The sequence below is a fragment of the Stenella coeruleoalba genome (assembly GCF_951394435.1).
Source record: "Stenella coeruleoalba genome assembly, chromosome: 2".
Taxonomy (NCBI): domain Eukaryota; kingdom Metazoa; phylum Chordata; class Mammalia; order Artiodactyla; family Delphinidae; genus Stenella; species Stenella coeruleoalba.
Window position 1 is genome coordinate 135018636 of NC_137147.1, and position 26583 is coordinate 135045218.

The 26583-nt window shown below is 43.1% G+C and overlaps 1 protein-coding gene across 4 annotated transcripts in view; it reads right to left on the bottom strand.

Annotated features, from left to right (window-relative positions):
- NEO1 (neogenin 1) overlaps nt 1–3613 on the bottom strand; it is a 240018-nt gene extending 236405 nt beyond the window's left edge. For 2 of the 4 annotated variants that reach the window (XM_079907492.1, XM_079907494.1), the window contains exon 1: nt 2673–3371. In XM_079907492.1, the coding sequence (XP_079763618.1) occupies nt 2673–2802 (130 nt within the window). In that variant the 5' untranslated portion in view covers nt 2803–3371. Of the gene's footprint in view, nt 1–2672; nt 3372–3454 lie in introns of those variants that run through there. The other 2 variants (XM_079907491.1, XM_079907493.1) reach the window with 2 other exon arrangements.
- Nucleotides 3614–26583: the final 22970 nt, after the last annotated feature.

Genomic DNA, 26583 nt, shown 5'->3' on the forward strand with positions numbered 1-26583 from the left:
CATCAAATGTTCTTTTGCAATCTGATCAGAGAATTGGATATTTGATTATTCTAAGAAAAGTTTTAAAAAACAATTTCTACATATTTCATGTAACTCAGAAGCAACCAATACTGGATTAAAACTTTTCACTATTTCTGCTCTTGGGATACAAAAAATTGATGCTGAAATGGTAGAAATAGCTGATCTAGTCTACTTCAAATTCAAACTGATTTCAAATAAGCTCTCACATTGTCTTCCTAACATTCTCCATTCTGGCATCCCAATCCCACCTGAGCACCATTCCTTAACCTGTTCACTCTGATTAGAGAAGACCTGCAATGCGCGGGTGACTTTATCATGTCATCTTTCCCTAGGTCCCTGCATATCTTTTCAGTAATCTGCCCCTCCTTGCTTCCTAAAGCCAGACTGTGTGCCTAATCATTTCCAACCCTCTGCCACTGCTGACCATTTTCTATCACCAGTCCTTCTCTCTTTCCTCCACCTCCTCATGTCTACCCAATGTTGGAAAAACACTCCATTTATCCTGTTGTCCCACATCCTATTGTTCTCCTTTTACTACCAAATATCTCCATACCCTAGCACCTATTCACTGTAATCCCCTACAGAAAGGTATCTCAGCAATTAAAAAATTAAACCACTTACGAATGACATCTGATTTATTGAAACAGCTTGTTCCATTGCTGCTTACTCCCTTCTCAATCCCCTTGATGTCTCTGCAGCTGGCTAAAGAACTGACCAACCCTTCCTTGCTGCAGTTATTCCTTTCCCTTTGGAAGTGAGGCAGAATGGTTTGTGGAAAGCACTCTGCACAGGATCAGAAGATCCGTGCTCTAGACCAAACCATACCACTAATTAGCTGTGACTCTCCTCACCTCCACTCCTACTCAGATCTCACGTCTGAGACACCCTGACACCCAGTCTAGGTTAGGTCCCTGCAGTATACGCTTTCTCAAAACCTACTCTTCTCCTCAGTAGTGCTTATCACAACTTAATTACTATATAATTAGTGGCTAAATGGCTATCTTTCTAACCCACATGCCAGACGGCAAACTCCATGAAGGCAAAGTGCACATTTCAGCCATGCTTTACACCTCTCATCAGCACAAAATAAAAGCCCATCAATTGAATTAACGTTGAGACAGATGTTATGACTTCCTAAGAGACTTATTACTTTTATTAATCTAAAATTACTAGCACTTTACTTACAAAATTATTGACAAAATTTTAAGCAGTAACACACACATAATAGATGAACTACATGTAAAATTAAATAAGAGTCTTCCAAGATAGTTACATTTTTCTTGCCTATCCACAAGCATAGAAAGGGTTGGATCAGTTACCTACATTTCAGGACCAACATGTGTACTCTAGGCTGAATGTGCAAGTGTGATACTAAAACACTATTGTTTATGTGGCTGTTTTGATAATACCCATTGGTACTTCAGGGTTAAAGCATTTAACACTGGCAAAAGCCGTGTACTACATATACTCTGTAAGAATATCAAAAGAAAGCTTTTATCAGCCAAATTACATTGCCGTGTGGTTTTAAATATAAACCAGAGAAAAACAAGTAATGGTTTAGTGAATAGAAGCTGCCACTGTGCCTGACAAGATGACTTTCAAATACAGAAATTTCGGATCTCATGCAAGTAGGTGAAAGTTGTCAAGTTTTATGATACACCACCTTGGTCAAACAATTTAAACAGATTACATGCTAATTTGTCCTTCATCTGCTGAATCTGCTCCGCAATTACACTGTAAGGTCCTTACGGGCAGGTTTGGCGTTTTGTTAATTGGTCCCCTTAAATAAATAGGAATGCAGGTGACTTCAATAATCTATGATATAGAAAACCTGAAAATGGCTTTTGCGGCTAAATATACTTAAATATTGCCACCTGAAAACAACGTTCAAGTACTTAAAATCCGATGCTTAGACCATTCCCTAGGTTAAGAGCAGTTAACAGGCTGTAAATATAGTTGTAATTCCCAGGAAAGAACAAGCATTTTCATAACGGGAACACTAACAGAATCACTTGGAGCTGTTCTCCAAGGCGCCCTCATCGTTAAGTCAACACCACTGGTTATGAGGGGACAACCGTGTCCCTCGGACACCCTCTATCTTCCACAGCCTCGGGGCTACAAATCCCGCACGAGGAGTCCCTCGAGATCAACCAGCGCTTCCCTGAGACTTCAGCTGGGAAATCCCTGGCCAGGGAATGCGGAGTTCAAGCCCCCCTCCCGCTTCCTTTCCTGAAAATTAATGAATTGGCCGTACGATTGTTTATTTAATGAGGTGTGTAGTGGCCTCTACTGGTGCTTGTGTGAGCACAAGAATGTCCCACTCTTACAAGTGGGATGAGCCTGGGGGAGGGGAGGGAGGCGAGGGGTGAACCTGCCTCCGGGTACAAAGCGCAGAACTATAGCCCGGAGCCCCCGATGCGCCCCCACGGCCGCCCCTCCCCCAGCAGCGCCCCCGCCTGCCCACTTCACTCTCTACCCTGCGCGACCCCCTTTCTCCTCGGCAACCCGAGACGAGGCAGAGAAGTTCCTACACGTTTCCTCCTGGATCCTAAACAAAAACACCGCAGCGGCCGCCGCCGGTGCCGGTGCCGCGCCCCCGCCCCCACCCCCACCCCCGCCTCCCGGGCCCGCACCCCACGACCGCCGCTTACCTGGGGATTGCGGCGGGGAGCCGCTCCTGGCGGCCGCGGCGCCCGACGCCCGGCGCTCGAGCAGCAGCAGGCAGCAGAGCCAGAAAGAGAAGGTGCTGAGGAGTCGCCGGGCTCTCCGCTCCGCCGCCATCTCTTCCCCGCGAGCGGCGGCGGCGGCAGCGCGGCGGAGCCCTCGCCTCCTTCCCTCCCGCGCGCCTCAGCCGGTCCCTCGCTGCAGGCTAGGCTCCCGCGGCCGCCGCCGCCGCCGCTGCTCCAGCCCGGCCCGGCCCGCGCGGCCCCTCTCGCGGGAGGGGAGACTCGGGGGCGCCTCCCTCCTGCAGTGGGGAGGAGAGGGGAGGAGAGCGGAGAGCGGGGAGTCACTACATTCCGGGGCGGGGAGGTGGGTCTGTCTCCAGGTTCCAGGCGCCGCCACCCACCGCCGACTCCGGCTCCACACAGCAGCGCAAGGGGGGCGGAGACCACGGGCGGCAGGGGTGGGGGGCGGGGACCCGGGGCGCGCACCCCCGCGCACGCGCAGGCGCGCGCCTCCCTCGCCGACACCTCCTAGGCTCCGCGCGCGGCCCGCCCCCGCTCCAATCCCGGCTGCCGCCTCGCGGGCCGCGGCGGCGGGCACGCTCCCCTCCCCCTTGTCCCCGAAGCCGGGGACAGGCGCGGGGAGCGCGCGTCTAGCGCTGCTGCTGGCGTCAGGGAAACCCCGGAGAAGCGGATCCTCCTCCTCCTCCTCCTACTTCTCCTCCTCCTCCTGGCCTCCTCGCACCGGGGAGAAATTTCCCCCGCCTCACCTCTCCAGACGCCTCTGGCTACGGAGACCTGAGGGCGAGAGGCGCTCCGAGCCTGGGCTTGTTCGAGAGGCCGGAGCGGGCGCGCACCTCTTTCAGCCTGGGCCCAAGGCCCCTATATAGGGCCTCAGAGGAAGCCGAATGGCCTCCGGGAGGAAACCTGGGTGCGCAGAGGGTCGGCGTGGGGCTTAACGTGCCAGCCAAAAACAATAGCGATCCCTCCCGGCTCTTGCTGGGACCTGGCGCGGCTCCCGTGGGAGGGGGCCTGCCGCCCCGCCTCTGACCTCCCGCTTCCCGGCCGGGCCGCCCTCGCCGCGAGCTTACCCAGGACAGTGCCGGGCCCGCCCGGACCGCTGGACCCGCCCCCCCACCCGCGGCTCTCCGCCCGGGTCCAGGGAAGCAGGGCGCAGACAAAGGTGCCCGGTGTCCACTCCACCAGCCAGTGCGGGGACCTAAGCCGAGCCCCATGACTCCCCAGGGCTGATCCTCGGGCTGTAACTGAGACCTTTTACCTCTACTTTTGCGGGCCACCTCGCATTTCGTACCTGGAAATAACGTCTCTTCGCTGGTAAAGCGGGAGCAGGAGGGATGTGATTTTAAACCACTTGGTAATCGTGAGGCAGCACCCAGGCTACCCAAAGTTAGGAGTAAGCAGTTTGGAGTTATACTGCTGATGAGAATACTGAAAATCTTATAAGTTACACCCATGGAAAATATTTTGAGAAAATTTTGTTGTGTTGGTTATGCACTTGGAGAGTCATGTTCGATTGTTAATGAGTTGGATTTTTATTCACTGTTCCGTATACCCAGTAACCAAAATGTGTTGTTTTCCTCAAGTAGATGGCTAGTTCTCTGACTTCCACAGCCCTCTGTGCCTTCTCGTAATTACTTTCTTCAGATATTTTCTTTTATTCTCAAGTGGCAGAAAGCAGTGTGAGGTTTGCGGTAACATTGGGAGGGGTAAGCTCAGAGTCCTCATAAAACCTCTCAAACCATCAAAACGGTGGAATCAGGAACCCTTTGAAACAATTGACGCTTAAAAGAGCAAACACGGGCTTATTGTTTTCCACTAGGGAAACAATTTAAATATCTTTTTGTTTTGGTTAGACTTGTTAACCAGCAAAAATATTTCCTAAATACCCCTGATTGACCAGTTACATTAGAAATAGATTACCTCCCAATTACTTCACAAGTATTTGCTTAATTAACCTTTAATAATCACATCATTATTCAGTTTTCTGAGGTAATTAATGAGAAAGCTCTTTGGAAACTGTAAATTGCCTGGCAAATGTTAATATTCAGTCATCTTTTCTAAGTCTGGAAAATTTTCATTGTATCATAAGTATAAAATGCATAATAATGTGACTTTGAAAAGGAAACTTGCATTTATCTCCAAGTTTGAAAAATAAATGAGTTGTGGCTAATAAAGTAATCAGATTGTTTTTCATGTATGACCTTTGTGAACTCTCTAGTTAATTTATCAGTCCACTGTGTGTATCAGGATTAAATCAGAAGTTTAAAGCACCTTCTGTAAAATAGGGTGACCGAATAGTATATTGCTGGCTTGTGCTTAAATCAGTTTTAACAAAACCCACTCTAATAAACCACTAATAAATGAAGCCCCAGATTAAAAATTACAGACTTTATAACAGTTCAAGAGTAAGATTGTAAAGTAACCCACACACTTGAATTCAGATCCTTCACCTTGTTTCAATGTAACCGACATTGTAGACATTCCCTTTCAAAATCATCATTTGGAGTAATTAACCTCTCCTTTCTTTAGTAAGGCATCTCTGAGAAAACATTTTATTAGGCATCTTATTTATCATTTTCATTCTACAAACAAGATTTCCAACTAATACATCAATCCACATTTATACGGCTAGCCAACGTATTTTTATGTAGTCTATTAATCTACGAAGTGATATTAAACCATTCATGAAATTAACACTTTTTTTCATCTAAGTAAAGTTAGAACGTGAGACCCATGTTCAAGGAATAGTGCACAAAGAAACTTTTACAGCAAAGAAAACAGACTGGCCATTGTGTTAGTGTAAGTTATCAAAGTGCAGGCCAAAAATAACTAGAGCAAATATTCTTGTGAAATTTATTCTAAGTACTATAATATAAAAATTAATAAAGCCTATGAATATAAAACTTGGTCAGAATCTTATTCTCTATAGTGAAAGGATTATTTTTCAACTTTAGAGAGGCAATATAGTTCAGTGTTTAATTGCTGGCAGTAATTAGATTCTGCAGCTGATTCCCTGGCTGAATCCCAGTATCCAAGGTAGAGAAGAAAGCTAGCTCCTTGACAAGTAGATCCCAGTACAGAACACTCCCAAGTCACAGCAGTTTTAAACTAGGAATTACCCAGGTCTTAAGAACATGATTTTCTTCTGCATAGATGTTGACATTTTTACATTTGCTCTTTACATTCCACTAGGTAAGAATTTTTATTTCTCCCTTTCTCTTCCAAAAGCCACCTGTTCTAGGGAGCCATCTCTAATTAAGCCCAGTTAAGAAGGATATGTGCTCCTTAAGGACAAAGCCTTCACAGTATTAATTTTGCTTGTTACACGTTGCTTTAGTTAATCACACATCTTTAGTTCAACAACAATCTATTGACTCAACAAATATTACTGAGGACCTCTTATTTGCCAGATATCCTGGGTACTGGGATAACAAAATTATTTGTTCTTTTGTTTAATATTTATAATGCACTTCATATGTCTCAGGTCCTGCCCTCTCTTAGGGGAATGCAATGGTTAGCCATATAGACAAGGTTCCCGGCCTAGCAGGAAAGATAAACAATTATAACAAAGAAGTGTGAAGAGTGTTATGGTAGGGAAAGATAAGGAGTGTGGGAAAACATAGTAAGAGCATCTAATCTCACTAAATTGTGGGGGGAGGCGCTAGGGAGGAAAGAGGAGGAGGGCTGGGGAATTAGAGAAGCAGCATGAGTCTCTAAACTGAGACAAACGTGGAAGAAGGGAAGGACTTGACTACCCCTGCAGTGGGAATTGACATCAGATTTGCATTTTAGAAGGATTACTCAGGCTGCTTCAAGGAGTGTAGGGTAAAAGGAGACAAGACCAAGAAAACCAGTTTAGATTTTTGTTAACAGTAGTCTGGGGAGGAAATGTGGGTGGCCTGGAGTAAAACAGAGGGAATTAAGAGAAGCGAACAGATAAGAGAGAGATTTAAGAGATAGAAACCACAGGGGTGTGTGGGAGAGAGGCGATATGGGTGATAGATTTCAGCTTGGGCCACTGAATGAAGGTGGCGACATTCAGTGAGAAGGGACCAAGGAAGAGGAGTAGATTGGAGGCACTGTGAGTTTAACTTTGGACAAGTTTAAGGTGTCTATGTGATATTTGAGTAGAAATATCAGTAAACTGTTATTTGTCTCTGTAGTTTAGCAGAGAGAACTGGGCCAGAGAGAGGTGAGTCATCAGTGTATACCATATATTCCCAGATATAAGGTGCCTTTGAATACAGGGTGGCCCCCATTTTCCCAAATAAAATCCATCCACCTAATAAAATTTTGTGGTCAACTTGCATGTATAAATTTTTAGAGATATAGATGAAATAATCAAGGATCTACTTATAATGTTCCCTGTATTAATTTAATTATACTTAAGTACTTTAAGTTACATATTATATAAAATGTAATTTTTAAAATAATTTTATTGAAACTCCTCACAGTGATTTATGGTCACCAGGGTCACATTTTGAATCTCTGACATAATTCTTAAGTACAGTCATCTTCACTTCCACCTAAGTTTTTGACCCTATATATGGTGTTGTCACTGGGAATTTTATTCCAGGCCACTGTATCTAATCACATTATATCATTCATCCTGTAATCATATCCACTATCATATCATCTTCCATATCATCTTTCAAAGGCCTGTTTACAAGGACATCCAATATTTGCAAATGTGAAGGAATTTCTCTAGAACTAATTTCTAAATCTGTGTTAAATTTCCTTCTTTCCTTTCTTACCAATTCTGCCAGGTGACTTCTATATGAACATTGAATGAGATCATTGCATGCTAATGTGTATTCCCCCAAAGAGCATTTTGTTATTCAAGGACTTTTTAAGGGTCAGAATATAAGGTGACTTCCTCAAGAGATTATTGTGAGCTGGAAGAAGGCAGGTGTTGGTCTTATATTCAGGTATGTACGGTAATGCCAAGAAAGTGGTTGAGATTGTCCCAGGAAAGTTGAGGACAGAAAGGAGGATTGAGGACTAGGACCAAACCCAAGGAACACCAATATGTTTAAAGTATAGAACAGAAAGAGGAACTTGCAAAGAAACAAGCAGACATGTGAAAGAAAACCAGAGGCATATGGTATCACAAAAACCAAGGAAAGAAAGTGTTTCAGGAATACAGGAGCAGTCAGTAGTGGCATGTGCTCCTGAGAGGTCAAGTAAGGTAAGACCTGAAAAACACCCATTGAATTTGGTGATAAGGTGGTCATGGACAACCTTAGTAAGTGCAGTTACAGCAGAGAGTAAGGCCACCTGATTGCTACAGCTTGTCACTGAGTATGAACAACTTCTTTAAGGAAGAAGAAGGAGGAAGAAAGAGTTGTGAAATCTAGGATTTTGTTGAGAGGGCTGTGGACTTCAATGCTAATATAAGGAGCAAATATAGCGGGAAGTGTTGAAGATTCAAGAGAGAAAGGGAATAATTGATAGCTGTAGAAAAAGCGTAGTAGATAATTTGGCAGCTGTAATTCAGTAAAGCCCGTGATTATCTGACCTCAGTAGTCTCAGGCAACTGGCAATAGGCAAAAAGGACTTCACAGAACAGAGTTACACCCTGGCCTTGTGGTTTCCAGGCAGCTTTCAGCTGTATTTGAGCATGTTCCCTTCTCGTGACACCTTAATGAAGACTGAAAATAAGAGGCAGTATTCTGACATTCGCTACCCAGTCCTCTAAAATTCTAACCTCAAAGGATACGTGGTTGGGTTCCAACAGACAGCAGTCACAAAACAAGGCAGTCCAGCTTTCCAGTAAGAATGACAGAATCTTGCTTTTTGATTGCAGGTAACAAAAACCTAAAACAAAATACTATCTTAAGCAGAAAGAAATTTTAATGGAAGAACCCTGGAATCTTAGAGCAAGGATGCAGCTGGACCTCAGGAATAGAACCAGAGCCTAGAGCACCTTAAAGAACCCAGAAAGTCCTCTTTTGGAAAGTGCCTTGCCTCTATACATATCTCTGAATCTGCCTCAGCGTCACTCTTGTTACAGAATGGCTTTCTGCGTGTCTTGGTCCACATCACAGAAAATGGCCACTACCATCAACTTCCAAGTTACTCTGTTGCCATGTGATGCTGACTGTCAGTCCCAATTACAAATTTCCCAGTGAAGGGATTGATTGCCAATCTTGGTTTAGATGCCTACTCCAAATCATTCGGGGAGTAATATGACAGCTCCCATTGTAACCAAATAAATAAAAGAGGAATGTGAAATTCATGGAAAAGAGGTGCCAAACAATTCAATAGGCATTATGGCAGCTGGGTTCTATTTGTCGCTATATCTCAATTGCCCAGCCTGGTACCTGGTGTTTAATAAACATTTGTCTAAGGAATAGATATTTGATGTTGATATAAAGATTTTTTTAATATGGAAGGGAATTTAGATATAGGTCAAGGGATTTGCTTGGATGGGAAGAGCCAGAAAAGAAGGAGGCAAAGATGGGTATAAGCAAATAGGGTTGTAAGAAGATACAAAATTTGTCCTTGAGCGTCTTGATATTCTCCGTGAAGTAGGCAACAAGACCATCTGCTGCAAGAAGAGAAGGGTTGTGGCAGGGTGTTTGAGGAGAGTAGTAAATGTTTGAAAGAGTCACAGAAGGGTTTAAGAGAAAGAACTATATATATATATGAGCCCAGCTGAAATTATCAGTAGTAATAATATATTTGTGATTTTTCTCCATCAGGCAAGGCATGGTAAGAAGAGAGACGGTAGATGGTTGCAATGACCCAGTTTCTAGGAGTAGGTGAAGAAGCAAAAGGACAAGGGACTGAGGCACTCAAGGATTCTGAAAAGTGAATTTATTGAAGTGGTAAATCATGTGGTTTAGTCTATATAGGGAAGGAAATAAATCGAAAATGGGCAGAATGACTAAGATAAAAGGAGAGTGTCAAGGAATTGGAGCACTCAAGAAAACCAAAGAGTAAATGCACTATGTATGAGAAAGGAAGCACAAGCATAAAAGAGAAGATTATGTATTCAACACTAAAACTTTACTGTTTCAGAAGAGTTAAGGAACTGAGAAACTTTTAGATAGTAGTCTTCGGTGCATTGCCTTGGGGTGCATTACTCATATGTGTTGGAAATGTTGGGAGTTTCTTTCTTACTGCTCTTACTCCATCCAGTTGCCTGCATTGAGCTTGCATATGATAAACACACACACACACACACACCAAGCTGCTTTCCACAAAGGATTTGAAGTGGCCAAAAAAAGAGATTACCAGAAGTGGTGATGTAATTAGATAACAGAAGTAAGCAGTGACTCAAGCAGAGATTACCAGGCTCCTTATTCCAAGTTACAACCCCCGGCACATGCACAGACAGCTCTCCAACACTAGGAAGCTGAAGTAAGCAACATAAAAAACCCCAAGAAGCTTATTTATTCCTTTAGCTTATGTTCTATATAAGGGTCACCTGTGTTTTGGTCCCTTTTTCTCAGCCCTCCTGGGCCATCCTGAGCTGAGAAACTCCCATACAGAAGACACCCCCAACCTTACCACTAATCGGGAAACAAGAGAGTTGCCTCTTTCCAGGTTTCAGTGGGAGGAAGGAATCAATGGGAATGCTATTCTGTATCAGTCTTTTCCTGCCCTGCATGTTGCCATGCAATCTCCTCCTAGGTTTTGAAGGTGGTGGGGAGGGAGAAGGAGGAGAGCAGAGGCAGTGTCTTCAAGAGATGGGTCATCCACAAGGCCAATGAAGTCACCCAGGATGCTAGGTGTGGAGTGGAGAGAAAGAGTGCAAGCCACTCTACACATAAGATATCTGAGAAGTGACTCAGATGTCAGTCATTAGATGACCAAAGAAAAGGGCTTCCCTGGTGGCGCAGTGGTTGAGAGTCCGCCTGCCAATGCAGGGGACACGGGTTCGTGCCCCGGTCTGGGAAGATCCCACATGCCGCGGAGCAGTTGAGCCCGGGAGCCATGGCCGCTGAGCCTGCGTGTCCGGAGCCTGTGCTCCGCAACGGGAGAGGCCACCACAGTGAGCGGCTCATGTACCACAAAAAAAAAAAAGACAGTGAACTGGATGCCTGGATGCCATGATTCTCAAAATTAAACAGAATTCCTATTTTGCTTGGGATTCTTCGTTTTTGCCTCAAAACATAAGCAAAATGTTGAGAAATGACAGTGGAGGCCCAGGTGAATATTAACACCACCTCCTGGTCACTTGAGATCTGAACAAATGAGGTCCACAGAAGTGGCCTCAGGAGAGACAGTCAGCTTTCAAATAAAGCAGGAGATAGAGGGAGTCCCTGTGCAGAGACTGGGGGAATGGAGGCATTTGTTTACCATCCAGGGGGACTTCCAGGGGAACAGAAGAAATGGTTAGAATGGAGGGTCGGCACTGAGAGCTTGCATCAATGAGGAGGAAGCACAGAACATTTTAAAATAAGCCTGCAGGACAATGACCACTAGCATGAGGGGTTCTGACTCAGTGGTGACACTAAGCCGATGTATCATGTTGAGGTCTGTGGACTGTGTTCGGGTCAGTAGGTGGAGGCCCAAGGGCCAGAGCAGGGTCAGTCTGTTGGCTCCTCGCATGAGGGTTCTAGATCTCTCACACACACCTTCAGGTGGACAGCCAAGAACTATAGCAGCTGGAGCAACACTGCAGGAGCAGTAGGTGACCCAAGGGCAAATGTAAGAGAGGTTCCTCCACCCCAGAAGTTCAAGGGTGCTGCTCCTCGGAGGGAAAGCCTCCCTGCCACTTAGGTCAGGTATTCTCAGAGTCACCCAGGGACTGTGTTTAAACAAACACAGATTCCTAGACCTCACCCCAATCGTCTTGAATTAGAAACTCCCAGGGGTGGGACCTAGGAATATGTATTTTTGAGAAGTCACTCAGTGACTTTCTGTATAGGAGGAACTTAAGGGTGGTGATGTAATTAGGTAACAGAAGTTAGCAGTGACTCGAAGTATAATCAGCTTTATAGATTTTCATATGCTTAAGCCCAAACTTATATAATTATACTAAAATAAATCAAAACATTCTCTTATAATTCCTTATTTTTAGCACTTTTGCTTTTTCTCCTCTCTTTTTCCTGCTTGTCATTGTTTTAAGTTGATATCATACCCTCTTATCATTGATGATTTTAAAAACTGTCCCTTTTGGTGTTGCATTTATCATATTTTCCAATATTAAAGAAATGCATCTTATGGAACACCTGAAAATGTCAAAAGTAAATAGAAGAGGAAAATCACCTGTATTCCCTTTTCCCACACCATTCTGAAGGCTTAGCTGTATCTCCTTCCATTTTTATTTCTCTCCACAAAGTTTCTTTTTCTATATTTATAATCATAACATATATCGAAAAAGAAACTTTATGAGCTTTTCTATATGTACTTTCTTAAACTAGTTTCTAACTTTGTAGGAAAATTCGTTATCCTTACATATATATCCTGCTCTGTTAAACTTATTATTTCATCATAAATACTTCCCCATGTTATAACTTATTATTCTTAAAAATGTAGGTAGGGCTTCCCTGGTGGCACAGTGGTTGAGAGTCCGCCTGCCGATGCAGGGGATACGGGTTCGTGCCCCGGTCTGGGAAGATCCCACATGCCGCGGAGCGGCTGGGCCCGTGAGCCATGGTCGCTGGGCCTGCGCGTCCGGAGCCTGTGCTCTGCAATGGGAGAGGCCACAGCAGTGAGAGGCCCGCGCACCGCAAAAAAAAAAAAAAAAAAAAAAAAAAAAAAAGGTAGGTAATAGCTTCACAATATTATATTAGGTAGGTGAATCATTATTATCGAAACCATTTCTTATTATTGGACATTTGGAGTTGTTCATTCATTCCACAAATATTTATTAACTTCCTACTATGTGCTGGGCAGGGTTCTGGAGCCTGGAAATACAGTAGTAAAGAAAGTAGGCAGAGACTTCCCTGGTGGTGCAGTGGTTAAGAATCTGCCTGCCAATGCAGGGGACAAGGGTTCGAGCCCTGGTCCAGGAAGATCCCACATGCCACGGGGCAACTAAGCCCATGCGCCACAACTACTGAGGCTGTGCTCTAGAGTCTGTGAACCACAACTACCGAAGCCCACGCGCAGAGAGCAGAGAGCCTGTGCTCCGCAACAAGAGACGCCCCCGCAATGAGAGGCCCGAGCACCGCAATGAAGAGTAGCCCCTGCCCGCCACAACTAGAGAAAGCCCCCCACACGCAGCAACAAAGACCCAATGCAGCCAAAAATAAATACATAAATTTATTTTAAAAAAAAAGAAGAAAAGAAAGTAGGCACATTCTCACGGGGCTTACATTCTAGTGGGGGGAGACTGGCAAAAAACAAAAGTCAGATGATAATAAATGCCATAAAAATAAAACAGGGAAAGGGGGCTAGAAGATGACTGCTATTTTATAGAGCACAGTTAGCACAAATAATGCTGCAGTGAGTAGATTAATTTACAGTACTTTCAACCTCTTCAAATTATTTTGTCACGATAATTTACCAGTGAAAGATTTACTGCGTCAAGAAGTGTGAATATTTTCATATTCTTGATACATACTCGTAATTACATTCCAAAGGGTTATGGCAATCTGTATTCCTACCTTTGCAGTGGCATCATTGGGTTTTTACACTATTTTATAATCTTTGCTTATTTGGATTTCTTGTTGATTTGAATGAGATTTTAAGGAGCACAAAATTAACTTTTATCATATTTGCTGCAAATAACTTTTCCAGATTCTTGATTGACTCAATTTTGGTGGTGTGCTGCTTTCTCTTTCCATAACCACCATTTGTCCCAACACTCTGCTGAATGATATTTCCCTCATACATTGGTTTGTGTGGTTACATTTATCATATACAGTATTAACATTTTAAGTACATCAGGATCTGTTTCAAGGTTATTTACCTTGTTCATTTATCTGTCTATTTTGAGTTAATACCACACTGTTTTAACTATACAAGTATAAGACATTCTACTATTTGGCCCGGCTAACTCTCCCTTATTATGCCTACTTTTAGTATATATTTTTTGTTCTCTTTATGGTTTTTCTTCTAAGTAAATTTTATACTAATTTGATCAAATATTCATCCCAGTCTGCTCTCTACCATTTTTGCATTTTTGATGCCATTTAGTAATGATATTTCCTTTTTCATCACATTTTAATACATTATTGCTGTTACACAGGCTACCTATTGATTTTTTGTGTATTTATCTAATCCTACTATTTTATTGAACTCTTTTTACCAATTCAAATAGCTTTTTAATGGAATCTCTTTGGTTTTATAGATATATAATTCGTTTTCCCTTCTCTTTCTAACCGATTTTACTCTGTGTTCTTGATAAGATGTTACTTGATGTTTTAGGATTTATTACTGTTATGTTTTTATTTTGAAATACACCTCTTATCAAAATAACATTAGACTCTTTACTGAATGGTTTTGGCTTTGAATTTTACTTTCTTTATGTTTATTTATGCCTAATATATCTTTGCTTTGCTTTTATTTTTAAATTTTATCCTTTTTGTTTTAGCTTTGTATAGTGGACACTTGTGGGAGTGCTTGTCATTCACCCATTCTCTTCCAAGCACTTGGTGCTACCATGTTAGTTCAGTGTGACCCTACTTCCTGGCCACAGCTGATTGGGCTTGATGTAGACAGCTCACCTGAGATTGGCCAGTCGTGGCACCCTAATGCACTGGCCATATTTGATTGGTTCATGTATGTGTACCTGACCTAAATGGAGTCCAAAGGGACTCTTTGACTTGAATCCTGAAAAAATGAGTCTAGTTTCTTTCTGGTGGTTTAAAGTCTAAAATTCTAAAACCAGAAACTGTCCAAGGCCATGTTTTTCAGCATGTGTCCAGCAAGAGAGAATGAAGCTGATATACAGAAGCTCAGCAACAATGAATGGGTGAATGTCATCCAAGTCCTCAGTTTCTGGTGTTTCTGAGGTACAGCTGCATCTCTGCACCTAGAGTTGTTCAACAATACTTGCAATCAAAAGATTCCTAGCTAATATAATATATATCTTTGTAACCAGTTGAGATTCACTGTTGAAGCAGGAATGCAAGTGAGATAGCTTTCCAATTTCTCAAGGTGATAAATAATTGTTTTTGATGTTATATTGGCCAGATCAGTTCATCAGAGAACTAAGAGCGGGAAGAATACATTAGTTTAGGTTATCTAGGTCCCATTCCCCTCACCTCTTTTGCCACCAATTCTCCTACTGGATTGAGGTCATAGGTGGTCTAGTCACAATGTGACCACTTTTCCAGAGCACATATCTGGGCCGCAGCCAGCTAGTTTCATGGCCTCTGGATGAAGTGAGAGGAAAAGAGACTAGATTGATAGCCTTTGAGAATAAACTACTCCCCTTCTAAAACATGCCCTGCAGTGCTGTCCCCAGGACTGTCAGCTTGTACCTTTTGCCAGATAAAGGTAGTTAGAGAAGAAAAAGAATCACTTCAGGGAACTGACTTTCCAAAAGGAACATCTGTCCTGTCACCTCCCAACATTCTTAGGGAATTGATGGTCAAAGCCACACTCTCCAGGTACGTGACACTGAGGGGTACTGATCCTAGATGAAAACGGAATCAAAGACTACCACATTTCCCTGACAGTTAAGCCACCAAGAATGTCAAGATCTGTACGTCTGCTTTCAGGACGTTGGAGTCATCGTTATGGATAGTTTTAGTCCCTTACTAGCAGCTTAGAAATCAAATTACTTGGCTGGCTGCCAGAGGCTCTAGCTCACCGACTGAACCACTAAATCAGACTAATTGAGGTAACAAATATGCCTGAATAGTGCTTCCTTGAGAAAACGCAACCTTCAGAAGCCACAACATTTACTTGTGACTTGGCTGGACATATTGACAGCTAAGCATTTCTGAGGCTGCCTTTGATTTGTATTGATTAAAAGAAATACGGAACGAATTTTAAGAGTCCAAATGTACCTTTGCCCTGATTCAAAAAACAAATGGAAACACCAGATGTAAATTCATAAGTAGAATACAAACCTAGCCCAAGTCAGTAACAAATGAGAGCATTTATTGCCTGACAGCCACTTTCAGACTCATATGAAATGATCAGAGGGGTTTGGTGTAGTTCATAATATGCCAAATGTCAATGGCACAAATGCCTTCTAGAAATTATTACAGTTGTTTGGCTACTGTGTTGACAGTCTCAGCAAGACAAATAAGAAGTATAAGGTTACCAACAGCATACATTCCTTTCTCAGTCCTAGATGTGGTGCTCTGAAGACAAAAATGAGGTGACAACATATAACTTACTATTTCAGCCAACTCGACAGTTATCTTCAAAATGTTCAGTTTAGCTCTTTTAATCACAGTGAAGCAAACATTTAGGGAGAAAAATCAGAGGATTCCTTTAATAATTGGATTGTAAAGTTAATGGCAAGAAGGAAATGTTGTAATATAATTCAATATGATATAATGCAAAAGGAATCCACTGGAAGTGTGTGACGGCACATGGAAGGAAGACATTTTCCTGAGGATTGCCGTGTGCTGTTATTTTCATCAATGCTTTGGACCCTAAAATGAGCTCAAAGATGTTTAGATTTTATTTTAAATGAATTATTCGTAGACCAAATAGCAAATTAAAAATAGCATTACTGCCCAATCCTTTTTCGCCAACACAAAAACTCTAAGAGAAAGAAAGGGTAACCATGGCAAGTAGAATAGGTCAGCCACAACTCAAAAGAATTGAACTTGTTGTGTGCCTAGCTTTGCCACTCACTCACTAGTTTACTTTCATAGATTACCCAAATTCCCTGTAGCTACATGTGCCAGATTCCAGAGATACTTCAACAACTATGAGCAATGAGGTGGACCATATCCATGTAGAAAGTAATCTACGAACTACATAGTTCATTTTTCTTCCTCCGACTTTGGTACTGAAAGATACTTTATGAGGAAACATGATTTTCTTCCAGGGGGTCAGCCCTGAATATCCACAGCTTCCCTGATTGGCCATTATGAACTATTTGCCCATTTTTCTACGTCCTGAGAGAGTAATTCTCCTAAAACACAGCTCCAAGAGGCAGCATGGATGAATTAGAGGAAAAGAAGGTATAACACGAGTCAGGAGGCCAAAGCCTGGCTTCCTGTTCTACTCTAGTTGAACTTGTTTATTATGACTTCATCTGTTTCCAATACAGCTAGACTCTGAGTGCCGCTGAGGCACGAAGAGTATCTCCACTGGGTTACAGGTGAAGCTGAGATGCTGATTTCCTCAGCCCTTGGGGTGGCTGAGGGGTCATAAGCATACTCAGTAGAATGTTCAACCCCAGCACGCTGTGAACATATTATCAGTTTCTATAAGGTCCAAGATATTAAAAACACTGGGTTTACTAATATTGACATTTCTCAGTCTAGAAATACAAAGGCTACAATAGGACCAAAACTTTAAAAAGATATGGTGTGAACACAGTGACAACTCACCCTTCTTGGGTTTCCTGTTCTGCTCTTACTTTCCTCCTGTCCATTTTCCTTATAGCCATCATAAAGATCATTCAAAACACATGTCCTCCTTCAATCCCATCAGTGATGCCAATTGTCTACAGGGAAATGTCAAAACGTGGCCTATCAGATCCCTCTTACTCTAGCCTCTGTCTACTTTCCAAGGCTCATCTCCAATACTGCCACCCGAAACCCTGCAGCACTATCACATAGCTTCTAGCTCCTTAGTTATCCCATGCTTTTTCACGCCTCCATGCTTTTGCTCAAGCTGTGCCCTCTGATTAGAATGTGTATGCCTGGTAAATTCCAAGTCCTCTTTCATACATCAACTCTTCCAGGAAGCTTTCCTTGCCCCAAACCCCATACTCCCACAATCCCACCATCATACAGCTCCCTCCTTTATAGTTACCATCTTGAACACACTTCTGTGATTGTACTTTTTTGACATATTATGATTTGCAGGTCTGGCTCTCCCACTAGGGCGGGGACCACGCCTTATATTTCTCATTAATTCTGAGGGCTGGCACTGTAGATGCTAGGGTAACGTTTGTTGGGCAGATGGACACACCAACAGATGGTTGAATGGATGAATGAATTCAAGTTAATGTGGCCTTGTTCACAAAATCTCAAAACTGTGGTACAACAGCTTTATGAATAAATAGAGGTAAAATTTTATATAATGTACACTCATTTGGCACTTAGCATGTCACAATTTATCCTTTTATATTAATCTCCTGTTTCTCCCAGGAGATCATAACTTACCAACATACATACTGGTGAGGCATGCTGTAGGTAGCAAGAGACTTGATTCTTCTGGGACTTTGTATTGCAAATGTCTGGTCTCCAAGACAAGTCCAGCCCCTATTGTTCCAGGGGTCCTCCTGGGAACAGCATTATTTAATGGGCAACCAGTTAGAACCGTGTGGAGCTTAAGATTTGTTGCCAAAGCCAAAGGTCTGCCCTCCTTCTAATCTCTGGAGGTGTTCCTATGAATTAGTAAGAACACTCCCTTATCTTTACTTCTGAGCCCAGAGCTTAGCTGAGTAAAGTAAACAGACTAGAATCAAATGGCTGAGTTTCCTCTCTAATTCAAAGCATCCTCTCTGAATAGGATAATGAAGTTTCATTAGGGATTTGGGTCTTTTACAGTGATTTCCAAAAAAAGTGGTTGCTACAGCAAAGAAAAATATCAGAATAAAACAGGACTCAAACTGAGAAAGACTCACCTTTCTATTTCCTTCTCTTCCTTTCAGTGCTGGGATTCAAGAACTGTGGTGATTATGTAGATTAGTAGTATGTACGTTATTCTTCTCATCTAAATCAGAGGCCCCAAATCATGGAAATGCAATTTACTAGGGAAACAGGACGTTCTGCCATTAAGTAAAGCCTCTGTGATGCCCCTGTAAGAAAGCCCTTGGCTTTTTAGCCCTCCTCAGCTCAGCCCTTGCAGTGTCAGCTTTCAGGAAATATCAGACTCTTCTAAGTTTATGGAGTTCCTGCTTTCAGGAAGCATTTTTTACTGCACAGCTAGAGAGTGTCTTTTTGAGTTTGGACTTCCTAACCTTGAGAAGGAGTTGACGTGCTTCTTCAGAGTGTGAAATGAGCAGATGGTGTTGTTTCACTCCAATTTGTTTTGCGTGGAGTGAGGAGAAGTCTGTGGGGGAAGGGATACATGTGTTCCATTCCTGATTGCTAAACACAACTTATTGGCACAAAACAGCCACTTCACTGACGTTGGATCATCTACTTCTTAATAAGGACTGGCACTTTACTTACTCCACTTCAGTCTGGAAGTCATTTTCACCATGTTTTTCACTTTATCCAGAAGGGATTATACTCTCATTACAGCAAAAAACAACATCTTTGGACTGCTCAAGTTGATAACTGTGAGTCCTTCGAGGTTGTGAAGTCAATCAATGCATATTCTTATTTAATAGTAGTTACCCCTCTCCAGGTACGTCCACTTCATTTTCAGCCCTACATTCAGCTCACCAACACCCAGAGATGTCCCCAGTGAATCAAGACAAGGAGCCTGAATACACTCGTGGAAAAGTTCATAAATTTCCAGTGACCCTCAGCTAGCTGACCCTCTGTCAGCTGTCACCATGTGTGTGCTCTGTTTCCACTACACACTGCTCTGACGCAGCTCTAGCAGCTTTACATGCCGTCCACCAACCCTGTTTCATCCACTGGCACAAAACCTCGGTAATTAACGTCAACTTTGCTGAAGATTTCACTGGGGGAGAGAGAAGGAATGGAGAAGAGAAATAACATTCATACCACCCAGAAACACCCCCCAAACATCATCTACATGTGCATTGTGTTTCTCTCTACCCTTCATCCACACAGCTCTAAATTCAGCTCTGCCCTCTGATTTGCAGAGTCCTGTCAGTAAAAGCTTTGCAGTTATTGGACCTATCACCCTCTTTAGAAGGTAAGTTAGTAACCACTTATTATTATATAAGCCTACCCTCTGGGGGTTTCACCCTCACCCAAAGAGACACTGAACAACACCAGTATTCTCCCCAGTAAGTAATCTTGTTAATATAATCTTCTTCACCTCCTTATGCCAGCTCCAGCCCAGTCTCCAGAGTCACTAAGGCTACTTCCTACTTTGTTTATTTAACCTGTTACTCCCTACTGTTGTCTCCAGTTTCTTTGACCTCCTTTGTTCTCTGCCCCTTGGCAACCAAGACTCATTTTAGCCCTTCCTTGCTTTGGTGATCTGTTTTGGATACCCTTCTTCAACCAGGCCCACCCATCTCCCTAGAACAAGGATGCATGCACTGCTGCCTCTTTAGGCGAGGCACACACACACCGCTTCCATCCTGCCTGGACCACTCGCTGAGAGTGGTGAATTAGGTGACACCAAATCCCAGGTCTTAAATGAGATCCTGACATAGACATAACATACAAGGAATTTCCAAATGTGTCCATCCTCCACTAATATCTTTAACTCTGAGGGACAGGATACTAGTAGCCTCAGAGGCTGACCATAAGCTGGAGATGGCTGATCACAGCTCAGTTCTGGAATTCTCCCTGGTCTGTGCTCTGTCGGCTGTTTGTTGAGTTTAACACTTGCAGCCGCCTAGCTGGTTTGACAGCTGTCCGTTTGGGCCTGGCTCTGCCTTTGGAATACTAACCCTCGGATTTAGAGCCTAGCCTCTGCACCTCAATGTCAGGTTTGACGTTGCCTGGGGGCTCCCCTCTTATAACTTTGGTGGCCTCGCCTTACCATAGCTGTGGGAAGACCCTTACCTGGAGACCTGCTTCGTGAGCATCTCCCAGTCCCCCTCCCACCCAGTCACTAAGGTTGTACAAAACATGTTCAAAGTTTCCAGGAAAAGAGCTATATGAACTTATAAAGTTGTAATAGGTTTGCCAGGTGTCTGGTACTGAACCAGACAATCTGGTACTTTAACTTCCTGTCTAGTTAAAACAAAACAAAAAAAAATTTTTTTTTAAAAAGAAAGCACATATTTCTGAATACTGACGAGATAAAAGAACTATTTCTAAAATGTTATATATATAAGATGCTACACAAATGATAAACACAAACATTTGAAATAGGCAGATAAATTATTTAAATCAGCTTTTATATCATCCCTTCTTCCCTCCAAGCCCCATCCCAAATGCATGTTTGGTACGTTTATAGAAAAAAACCTAGAAACCTAAATTATTATTGTTGAATGCTGAACCTCCTCTTTTTTTAACTTAAAAATGTACTGTTAAAAGAAAGTACAGGGCTCCCCTGGTGGCACAATGGTTAAGAATCCACCTGCCAATGCAGGGGACACGGGTTCGAGCCCTGGTCCAGGAAGATCCCACATGCCGCGGAGCAACTAAGCCCCTGTGCCGAAACTACTGAGCCTGCACTCGAGAGCCCACGAGCCACAACTACTGAGCATGCGTGCCACAACTACTGAAGCCGGCGTGCCTAGAGCCCGTGCTCCTCAACATGAGAAGCCACCGCAATGAGAAGCCTGGGCACCACAGCGAAGGATAGCCCTGACTCGCTGCAACTAGAGAAAGTCCTCAGGTGGCAACGAAGATCCAAGGCAGCCAAAATTAATTAATTAATTAATTAACTATTTTAAAAAAGAAAGTACAGTAACTTGCTCTGCCATTTTTTAAAACAAACTATGTATGTTAGGAAGATATATAGATAACAAAAGTGTGTGTTCCATCAACTATTTAGAATTATTTTCAAATGTTTGGTTTTCAACAGTATACAAAATGTGGTCTCCCTGAAATTTGTCTCCTAATCTTTAAAATACAGATGGATTTCAAAGGATATTTAATCATGATTTTTATTCGTTTTTCATTTAATGATGTATTTTTAAAGTGCTATTTGATATCTAAGAGCACCTCATGAATTCTTTTAATAATTTCTTCTGTTTTGAGCTAAGAAGCATTTTTTGCCAAAAGAGCTGGAACATACAAAGCTTTGGGACTATATTAAACTGTACTGGTTTTTCATTTTTTGAAAGCTTGCCAGAATATTATCTTCTCCACTTTATAATTTTTTCCTTTTTTTCCTCACCTAACAATTGAATAAAAGTTAAAAGGTCACATCTTTCTCATCGTAACACCAAAGCAAACATTTCTCCAATTACCCATAAAGGGCAGATGTTTCCAAGGAATTATTTATTGTATATTAGCAAAAAGGTACAGGCTGTAATAGAAGGCTCTGTGTCACACATATAAGTTCTTAGCAATAACAATAAAGTATCCCCAAGCCTAGGGAAAAAAAAAAAGAAATCCTACCACATCGACTATATTTCTAAGAATGTGTTACCCAACTGGCTGCTGAAATGCAACTCTACTGTGGATCTGAGGAATTGCTTCTCGTAAGTATCACCTTCACAATTCATTTGTTTCACAAATGTTTATTGCCTGGCACTGTTATAGGCACCAGAAATACAGCAGCAAACAAAATAGAGGAAAATCCCTGCACTCTACAGCTGTGAGAAGAAAGTCACAGTTCCTTTAACAGTACTAGCTTACTAAAAGTATATATAGTCCATGAGAGATTACTAGAATCTAAAGAAATCCAGGCTTCCACAGTCAGATTATAAATTTCTTTCTGGGTGGTACCCTCCTGGAAAAAAGGACTGAGAAGTATCCCTCTCCAAACTCTTCCTCTGCCCAGACCAGTGTTTGTCAAACCCATCAGTAATTTGTTGAAACCATGGATGGTCCATTTCTGGACAAAACATTTCTGAATCCCTGGAAGAATTTCTTTAGGTAAATAACCAACATATTTTTCAGGTTTACCTGATTGCCGCATGAAACAACCATTCTTCACACATCTCTAGTAATATAAGAAAAAGTAGTTTGGGTCAATGAAAGTTAATCAAATCAAATAAGGAAATATTCTCATACTGTTGCATGTAGGTTTGTCTTACAAGTACAATGCTATAAAATGGCATGTATTATGCAGTCAACTGGGAAAAGCCAGGTAAGTCCCATCCACCCACACTCCCCTCTCCCTACCCCAATTTCTCTCTTCTACCCAGATGTCTCACTGCAGGAAAAAAAATCCACCATGGGACTGTACTGGATTGCCTTCTCTAGGTATCATTTTTTAAAAATAGGCAGACGCCTCTTGGAGGAAGTTATCATACTCTGCTAACAGTCACTACATCCAGAAGATTGAAGGGAACTAACACTGAAAGGGGTCACACTGCGTGCTAGGCCCTTCACATGTCACGTTGGTTAATTCCTACAACGATCTCTAAGAGAAGCTTTTCTCATCTTACTGATGAGGAATCTGGGGTCCAGACAGGTTAAATGACAAACTGCCAGATCACACAGCCCTCAGTGTAGAAGCCAAGAGTCAAATGTGACCTTTCCCTCCCTCCGTCTGAATTCATTTATCAAATCCCTCTCCTCTGTGGCACAGCAAACCTAACGATAGCCTTGAGAGCGATGACTGCCTGGCAAGAGGGTTGAAAGTGAGGGGAAAGAACAAAGAAATGAAAATAGAGACAAAAAGGAAACATTTTGCTGACTTTTCAGTTTTCTAGGAGGTCAGATTCAGCACAGAGCTACATTCTTACTGCTTTGATAAAATTCCTGATCCTCAGAAATACTGACTTGGCAGGACCTTAGAGGTCATCTAGCCCAACCCACCATTAAAAGCTTTATTCAGTCATTAACTCACTTTATTACTGTTGGTGATCTGGGAAGGAGTGTCACTGACTTGGCAAGTGAGAGCATTTCTCTGGACCACAGTTTTCCACGATCTCATTGTGGGCTGGTCTGGAGAGATCTGACTTTAAATTGTAAGAATTCTTTACAACTATTTAGCTTTTCACAATTATCAAAAAGCCTTCACATACATTATGCTCTTTAAACCCTCATTTCTGTGATACAGGGAGGGGGGTTGTTTTACAGGGGCAAGAGCCCAGACCTAGGCCGGGTAATCGGGGTTGAAATTCTCACTAGCAACACACTAGCCATGGGAACTTGGGGAGATCATTTAATCTCTTTAAGCTTCCTTGGGAAAGTTGCCTTTTCCTTTAAGCCTCCAAGTCCTCATCTGTAAAATGGGGACAATCATATCCCCCACACGAGGTTGAACTTAAGTGAGGCCATGTGTGTAAAGTGCTTACTCTTGGCAGGTGCTGAGGGTTGGTTGCTTTTCTCTTTCCCGCTCTTCTTTTTACAGCCCAAGAACTGGTGGCGAGAAGAGGTCAAGCAACTTTCCCAAGAAAAAACAGCCAGAGATTGGTGAACAGAGGCCAAGCCCTTTTTCTGCAATTCTAGGGCTCTTTGTACTATACCTTCCTGCCTGGAATAACTTTCTCTTCCTTCTCTGCCCTTTGGATTTGTACACACCTGACTCTTTTTACCTAACTCCTGATTTCTTTGTACAGTACTAGATTTCTTCCACTCCCTTTCTTTACGCTAGGCCTTCTGTTTTGCTGTTTTTGGAGAGCTTGCCAATTTCTGTGCATACTGCCTCTTTCTAGTTTCCTGTATGATTTATATGCTCTTTGGAAGTTTAGGACAAATGGACAGGGTGCTTTCAGCCATATCCCTCAAATGTGAAATCTGGTCCTCATACAGGAGACAGAGCAGCTGTGGTGGCATTTGGGCAGATGGGCTCTGAGTCACCTGGCTTCTGGTGCCCAAGTATGACGTGCTACCGGCTGCCTTCTGGATTTTGATTACCGCTCCCATGACACTGCAGCTTCCCAGCGCTCCTCCAGCAAACTCTGATTCAAACAGCCCTACACTCAGCTTTTCACATACCCTTGTAGCACACAGAATCAGTGCAGCCCACTGAGAGACCCTCAAATGAATTGCTGCCAAAGGAATTGGTGTTTTGTTTGGTTTTTTTTTGCGGTACGCGGGCCTCTCACCGTTGTGGCCTCTCCCGTGGCGGAGCACAGGCTCCGGACGCGCAGGCTCAGTGGCCCTGGCTCACGGGCCCAGCCGCTCCGCGGCATGTGGGATCTTCCCAGACCGGGGCACGAACCCGTGTCCCCTGCATCGGCAGGTGGACTCTCAACCACTGCGCCACCAGGGAAGCCCGGAATTGGTGTTTTTAAAGAGGTCATGGTTAAACAGAAATACATCCAAGTCTTAAAAACTATCTTTATTTAGGTAGCTTTTGAAATGCATTCAAAATGCACGGTCACAGTATTGCACCAGAGTGCGAAATAAACGTGTAGGCGAGCAGATCTACGTTGCAGCGTGCATACATAACGCGGGTACTTATGCAGAGCACATAATAAAAAGATACTTGTCACTCATTTCCTTTGTCATAAATTCAAGTAGTACAATTGGAATATTACCCAACCCAGAGAAAATATAGTATCATAGATCTGAGAGAATTCTCAAGAGAGCATCTTGTCGACCTACCTATCTGTAAGCAGAGGAAATGCCTAAACTAATCAGAATTGAGAGTTAATGTTCCCTTATTGTAGATCTCTATTCTGCTATGAGGCCTATTTACATATCTAAAATTGTTTTTTTACAGCAAACAAACAACCCGTTGGGAATTGCCACAAAAAAGAAGGATCACATTTGTCTTCCTTCCCAGGGAAGGCCCTAGGGATATGATCTTAGAAAATCTGTCAAGAAATTCAATGTCACACACCCCTGAAGTCCACAGGAGACTCTACTCCCTCCAGGCTCTTTCTCTCCCTGCCCTGAAGGGTCCTCAGGTGTTGGCCCACCATGGCCCAGCTTGTGCAAGGCTGATTGCCTATTTGATGCCTCTGGTCCATAGGACCACAGGCAATTTCTAGAAATCTTAGTTTTCTGGGAGGTCAAAACAAAAATAAATTTAGCTGTTGGCAAGAGTTCTATGCTCTTCTGGGTCCCCATTAGAACTAAAGACTCTCACAGTCCATTACAAAACCAGCTTCACTCTTAACGCTTTATTGTTCCCTGCCCCGGAGCACCAGCCCATCCCTCAAGGAATGAGAGAAGAGAAGGGGAAGGACAAACTGAACAGCAGGAGATGGAGATGGTCTTGGTCCCATGTGTCCGGTCCAGCGTGCCCTTCCCCTCGCCCTCTGCTTTTCCTCGTGTTGGTCCCTCCTCCCGCGGAGCAAAGCAAGAAAATCAAAGCAAAGCAAAGCAGACAGTGCAAAACTGCAGACCACATATGGAAGCCTGTAGGACACAAGCAGCCTTTCCTGCACGCGGCCTGTCTACCACACTCAGCATGCTCTTAAACTTCTTCACACAGTTGCCGGAATTCATTTGAAAGGGCAACTGGAGTTTATCTCCCTTTCCCTGGATTCCCGTCTCTCCAGAAAAATCCAAAGTTCTGTGGAGTAACAAAATAGCAATATTCCCCCAAACAGTTTTAAAATATGCTTAGAAGCAACATTGTAGGAAAGAGGGAAAAAGAAGTATGCACAAGAGCTGGCTTAACGATTTTGTGAGCCAATTATAAAAAGAAATCTAATTTTTTTTCTGTGAGAAGACAGGGAAAGCAAATAGGTTCTCTTCAGCCTTAAGAATTAGACTCTACAACCCCACTAGGGCAAGTCCTCACCGGGAGCGATTCACTTCCAATCAATATAGAAATTCCACCGCCAGAAACCCTTCCAGGGTCCCAGCAGCCCCCAAGACTCTAACATCCACTCTCTATGAACCCTGCCACTGGCTCAGAGCTAATTTGGGACACAATTGCTTGCTCTTAGTCTGTAAATCTAGTTAGAGCCCCATTCACCTCTAGTGTTTCTTATAACCATGAACACACACTTTCAGCCTTTTACCTTCTTTTGTTTTTCTTTCCTAGAGTGCTTCCTGTTCCAGGTCAGGGCCTGGGACTTTGTGAGCTTCTTTCTGGCCTAGCCCAACTCTGCACAGCCCAGCCCAGCCCAGCCTAGGTGCTCACACTATGCCCATTACCTGCAGTCTTTGTCCTGCCCCTCAACATCTTCCTATGCATTAACCTGGCTCCATAACATTTC